Source organism: Mastomys coucha, chromosome X, assembly GCF_008632895.1.
Source record: "Mastomys coucha isolate ucsf_1 chromosome X, UCSF_Mcou_1, whole genome shotgun sequence".
NCBI lineage: Eukaryota > Metazoa > Chordata > Mammalia > Rodentia > Muridae > Mastomys > Mastomys coucha.
Window position 1 is genome coordinate 47,397,527 of NC_045030.1, and position 6,788 is coordinate 47,404,314.

At 35.4% G+C, this 6,788-nt stretch overlaps 1 protein-coding gene across 7 annotated transcripts in view; it reads right to left on the reverse strand.

Moving 5' to 3' along the window:
• The window catches only part of Tenm1 (teneurin transmembrane protein 1), an 803,700-nt gene that overhangs the window by 257,859 nt on the left and 539,053 nt on the right, over positions 1-6,788 (reverse strand). For all 7 annotated transcript variants that reach the window (XM_031355201.1, XM_031355294.1, XM_031355365.1 and 4 more), the window contains 2 exons: positions 2,596-2,795; positions 1,174-1,384 (listed from right to left, as the gene is read on the reverse strand). In XM_031355201.1, the coding sequence (XP_031211061.1) occupies positions 1,174-1,384; positions 2,596-2,795 (411 nt within the window). The remainder of the gene's footprint in view (positions 1-1,173; positions 1,385-2,595; positions 2,796-6,788) is intronic.

Here is a 6,788-nt window from a genome sequence, read left to right on the forward strand (position 1 = left end):
CATGTTGCAGTATTTTTTGGGTATATGCCCAGGAGTGGTATAGCTGGGTCTTCTGGTAGTACTATGTCTTCTCTAAGTATTTTTAATTTGTATTTTGAAGCCTCTAGAGGTTTGAGAATCAATTGCTCTAAAGAATTGTATTGATGCCAATCTTTCAATTTTAAGAAGTAATTATTTGCTCTTATTTTATAATCAAACCAATTAACAAGGTCTTTATTTCCTATTTCCCATTCTTATACTGGGGATAGAACTTTAAGAATGAATCATACATGTTAGGTAATTGTTCTGTCACCAGGCTATACCCTCTAATACATTTTATATTTTAAGATAGGTACTCATTGGTTTGCCAAGATTGGCTTTGAATTTCCTTTTAAGCTCATGTAATTCATGAATGTACAAACCTATATTTTATGTCACTGGTATTATAGGAGCAAGCTTTTGGGCTTGGTTTAACAGAGATATTTTTGCTTATGAGATTCATCTTAGAGAAAGGACCAAAGGAGCTGAAGGGGTTTGTAATCCCATAGGAGGAACAATATGAACTAACTAGTACCCCCAGAGCTCCCAGGGACTAAACTGCCAACCAAAGAGTACACATGGTGGGACTAATGGATCCAGCTGCATATGTAGCAGAGGATGGCCTTGTTAGTCATCAATGGGAGAAAAGGCCCTTGGTCCTGTGAAGGCTCTGTGCCCCAGTGTAGGAGAATGCCAGGGCCAGAAATTGGAAGTGGGAGAGGGTGGGTTGGTGAACAGGGGAAAGGAGGAGGGAATAGGGGGTTTTTTGAAGAGGAAACCAGGAAAGGGGAAAACATTTGAAATGTAAATAAAGAAAATATCTAAAAAAAAAATCGACATGTTGTAGAAAAAAAAAGATTCATCTCTGAAGTCATTCTTCTAAAACAATATTATCAAAGGAATATATTTTTTAAGAACTTATAAAGGACTTCATGACAAGTGTCTTAGAATATTAGCAATACTGGAGAGCTTTAAAAAAATCTTAACCAATGTTTTAACAACAATGAGAACAAAAATAAAATGTTACTCATAGTGACATTTATTGAAAAATAACTTCAAGGTAGAAGCAACAGTATGTGAGTAACCAAATACTTAAACCACCAGTGACTTTCTAGAGCTATACTGTGAATTCAAATAACAGCCATGGCAGCTTACCAATTGCTGTAGTTAGCACAAATACTTGTTCCATCTTTTTTCCATCATTGTAAAAGGCCAGATACCAAGGTCCTTGGTCCATGTACTCTATGAAACCTGTCTCCTGAAGTGATGTTAGGATCAGATTCCTTGGTGAGTGCTGGATGTCATCTGAGCTCTTAGAGTCCTGTTTGACCAGTTGTTTGCCATCCATTAATTTCACAAAATCAAACTGGAAAAAAATACAAACACAAATATGAACTTGAACCACTTTGTACTTCTGGACATATAACCATCCTTAATTCTCACTGACTTATTCAATATGTATTTCTTTGCTCAGAAAGTTGGCAAAATGTAAAAGAAATTTACCACTTTTTAAGTATATTTGAAGTCAAAGGAATTTGTTAGTTTTGAAATCGTTTTACTACTTATAAATGTTGTGAACTTCTCAGTTTGGGACTGTTTAAAATAAAAAAAATTGTTTAGAAGCAAAATCTCAAAAAATAGAAATGATTTTGAGGATTATGTATAAGATCCTGACATTTTATGAAAGTATCTAAGAGAAGATACTTGATAGCATATTTTGCTCAGACATGAGACCTTGTTAACAAATTTTTACAGTTCAAAAAAACCCAAATAAATGAAAATTACAAATGTCAATAATTATCACAACTCGTTTTCTTTATGAGTGTATAGTTATATATTCAAAGGCTAGCCTCTCCCCTCTAATCATTTGGTAAACATATTGTTTTACATGTCCTTATGTTTTGTGATTCACATTTGAATGGCATTTTTACTATCCTTGACTGGCCAGAAGATAAAAGTTTTGACTCTAGCCATCCTTGTTGGGGGAAGGGTAGATTGAGTGTTTAAATTCTTTCTAATTACATCTTGGATAGAGCAGTGCTACTAATGGATTAATGTAGAAAAAAATAGCTTAAGAGAAACATGAGAAATATGGTATCTGTTTATAAATAGGCTATGGAAACTGCAGAAGTTTTATATATTTGAAATCCTGTAAATGATCACTTATAGAAAAAATTCTGTATATAAGATAAAACCAATATGTTCTGGTTGATTTCCATACTGTCATTGGGATAATAGTGAAAGGCTATACAAAAGCAGGGGGAAAGTACAGACTCTAGTTCTAAAATGAGAGAGCAGAGAGATTCATCATGATCCTTTTGTAGGAAGCAGAGATTGAATTTAAAGAATGTTTCCTTAGACTATCTTTTCTGAATGTGTTTTCCTAAATGCTATTCTTTATTTCTCGGTGCTGTGTTTTCATTAAAGTGTGATTAGTTTAGATGTTTTTGTTACAAAGATTTTTTTGCCTTCATCTTTGAGTCCTACAGTATTCACAAATCACAACATTTGAAGTGTGAAGTGCTTGATATAGTACCCTCTAAGAGGATTTAAGAAAATACCTATTATATCAAATACCTGAGTGTGTGTAGGTGGAATGTTTCTTCTGCCATAAATTCCCAGCAGAGAGTCCTTGGCTAAAGAAATATTGAATTTCAGATATATAGGATGGTGGATAGTAATCTGGAAACGCCAGAATAAGCCAGGTGGAATGGTCTGCATGACCTGGGCTCCAATGTCAACTTCCCCAGTATCAATTGCTCGTCCCTTCTGGAACACTGTTTTAAAAAGAGAGAATTATACATATAATTAATCTTCATTTAAAAAGCAATGCTCTTTAGCTTTTCAAGAATAAATGTATTGAAACAACTTACACAGCATTTTTTTTCTCCCTGTATCTTTCAAGGTATTGCTCATATTAAATATCTTCTAAGGGGCCTTTTCTGACCAACCATTATGCCAATTTCTATCTTAAACTCCTACTGCATTTATTTTGTCTAGCATGATTACTTTGAAGTATTTACTGAACACTCATTCTCTTTATAGCTGCAGGAATGAGAGACACGAGTAAGATACAGTTGTTGGTCTTGGTGAGTTTTGAAAATCACTGAATAAATGGGACAAATATGAAAGTAACCACATTGTAAAGGAAAGGAAATGCTATGGGTATTCAAAGGAAGAAAAAGTATTTGGTTTATATTTATAATACCCTTTTTATGCTTTTTATTGCCTTTTATTTTCTTGTAGTAATTACTACCCATCACATTACATATTTTATGTATATGTTACATATTGCCTATTTTTCCAGGATATGAAGTAAGCATTTTAAGGACAAGGAGTAGAGCTGCACTGTTCATTACTTTATCTTCAATATCTAGTAAATGTATGTGAGTGTATGTAAAGATTTTACAAACACACACACAAATGATGAATATATAATTATTTAATAAATATGGGGATGAATGAGTCATAAAATGGTAATTATGGGACATGTTATTGAACATGAGACTTTGAATCAGCTTGCACTAATACACAGTGTTAAAAACTTGTGATCCTAAAGCTGTGGGATATGCATATATAAGGAAGAGTTCTAAATAGGGCTGGAAAGAAATAATGACTCATTGTTCATACTGCTTTTAGAACTAGTCAAAAGGATTTGATTAGTAAAGTTAGCATAGAACAGTAAGAATATCTGAAAAACCCACAAGGAATCATATTGGTTATTTATCAAAAGGAAACCTATAATATACATAATTCTTTTTATAAAATGCATATATGATTCAAATCAAATATTTCAACTTATCTAGCAATGCTCTTTACTTGTGCCAAAGAAAATATAACAGAGAGTACTGTGGAAGAGGGTGAAAAAATGATTCTCACAGGTAGAGGTTTAGGGGGTCTTCTGTGAGATTATGTCTCTTAGTAATAATAGAGCTTATTATGCCCATAAAGTCTCACCAACATGACTACCTAAAGATGAGACGGAAAAGGTTATTCAACAATAAACATGACAACATAGATGGGAGAAAGTCCATGAGGTCTCAACTCCACACAAAGAAACTATAGGCAATGAAGGGATATTGAGAGTGAGAGGAAATGTCTTCTCTAGGAATGAGCATACTAACTGGTTTTCCAATAGCAAATGGTTGGTCCTGGAAACATACAAGTTTTCATACAGCAGAGCATGCTTATCCTACTAGGGATCATACCATTAAAGATAACTGATTTGTACAAGGAGATAAGAACAGATCGATTTGCATTCTTCTACATGCTAACCACTGGTTGAGCCAGCACCATTTTTAAAAAAAAAAAAAAAATACTGTCTTTTTTCCACTGGATGGTTTTAGCTTCTTTGTCTAAGATCAAGTGACCATAGGTGTGTGGGTTCATTTCTAGGTCTTTGATTCTATTCCATTGATCTACCTGCCTGTCACTGTACCAATACCATGCAGTTTTTATCACAATTGCTCTGTAGTACAGCTTGAGGTCAGGGATGGTGATTCCACCAGAAGTTTTTATTGTTGAGAATTGTTTTCGCTATCCTAGGTTTTTTGTTATTCCAGATGAATTTGCAAAGGGGTTTGCAGCCCCATAGTAGGAACAACAATATGAACTAACTAGTATCCTCAGAGCTCCCAGGGACTAAACCACCAACCAAAGAGTACACATGGTGGGACTCATGGCTCCAGCAGCATATGTAGTAGAGGATGGCCTAGTCCATCATGAATGGGAGGAGAGGCCCTTGGTCCTGGGAACACTCTATGCCCCAGTGTAGGGGAATGCTAGGGCCAGTAATCAGGAGAGGGTGGGGTGGTAAGCGGGGAAGGGAGAAGGGGATAGGAGTTGTTTTCACAGGGGAAACCAGGAAAGGAGAGAACATTTGAAATGTAAATAAAGAAAATATTATAGAAACAATAAAAAAAAGATAACTGATTTGCCCTACTCCAGAAGCCATCACCTGTTACTAACTCCTCAACTAGAGGTGGTTTTTGACTCTCTTCCTCTTAACACTGGAAAGATTGGGTTGACTTTGTGCAGATATTGTGCAGGCTACCACAGCTGCTGTGAGTTCATGAGTACCTAAGTTCTGCATGGCCATAAGAACACCATTTTACCACTGGAATCCCCTAATTCTGATTCTGACAATCTTTTTGAACTATCTCCCATGATCTTTTCCGAGCCCTTTAAGAGAGGAATATGATACAGGTGGTCTATCCATGGATGTGTATACCATAGGCACTTGTTCTTTGTGTTTTGACCAGTTGTGAAATTTTGTGTTCACCACTGCCTACTGTGCAAAGATGAGTATCTGATGAGTCCTGAGAGTTACATTTGCAATAATCTATAAGTGTTAGGGTACATATTTAGATGGAATTTTGTGATACTATGTCCATTTATTAAACAATCCTAGTAGGTACACTGATGAGTCTATGAGCTCATCAGCTTTTGGCTTTTCATCAAATTTATAGTGATATGCATCCTTTTCCTGTTTGGGAGTTGTCCCTAGGTAAAATCAGAAAGTAGTTGATTAACTCCCCCCCCCCACACACACAATTGCATTCTTGCCACTATTGTTCCCATTCACATATATTGCTAGGTTTGTCAGTATTCTGGTTCCCAGGTTGACGGCTGAGTAAGACAGATGATTTTTCTCTCCTGGTGGACTATATATCATCTTTCAGATACATTGGAAACAAGGACACTTTCAGGAAACAAGGACACTTTCAGGTCAGTACCTGTTTGATTTCTCCACATCTTATTTGCAAGGCTTATGGTGAATTTAGCAATAAGATCACACCATCATGTTCTGCTGGGTAACAACAATTGATGGCAATAGCCTGGATTGCTTTGGGGGGGTCTCCATGTTATCTCTGATCAACAACTGGAAGGGTAATATTTCATATCGTGTACTATAACTTTTATTTGGCAACATGCCTCCTTTGAAATGATCATTAATATCTCTGTAGGGTCATGACAATTTAACTCTTTCACAAATATCATTAAAATTTTTAATAGAGGGAAGGGCTAGGGTATAGGTTAGAGGTATAGTAATTTCCCATCATGCAAGAGTTTTGGGCATATTAGATAGTCTAGTCTTGAGGCACAATGTAGGGCAGAATTAGAAGAAGACACAAAAACAACATAGGAAATACAGATCATTGATTCAGGTGAAATGGCACAAATACTCGAATTTAGGTAAAACACAAATAACTTCTGTAGAAAAGGTACATTTCAGTGAAAGGTAAGTTAGTATAGGTGGAAAGTAGAAGGGAGATATGAGAACAATATAGAAGATTTCAAAGCAGAGCTTATCAAATTTTAATGTAACTGAGTAGAAGAGTCTTCAAACACAATCACTGAATCTGTATGTTTGAAGTGAGTCACTTTTACAGGACTCCAAGTGGTGCTGATGTTGCATTGTTCTCTTGTCAATACCTGAGAAATGAAGGTAATAATTGTGAAGGCAAAGGAAATATTAAACTGACACCATGATTGTGAGTTTGAATCATTTGGATAGTACTAATAGCCAAATATATGAAACCCAGAAGTACCTGGTCTGTGAGGGGCATATGTTTAGTTTGAACAAGAGTAACTTTATTTAATGTGCTAGATTAATATACCTTTCTATGGACTACTAACTACATCATGTGATAGTGGGGAGGGAAGGAATATAAAAGGAGGAAAGAGAATTGGTTTGCTTCCAATTTAAACAGGGATTCTTTATTCCCATGGAGGTTTATTTTTGTTTTTGTTGTTGTTTTGGTTTTTTT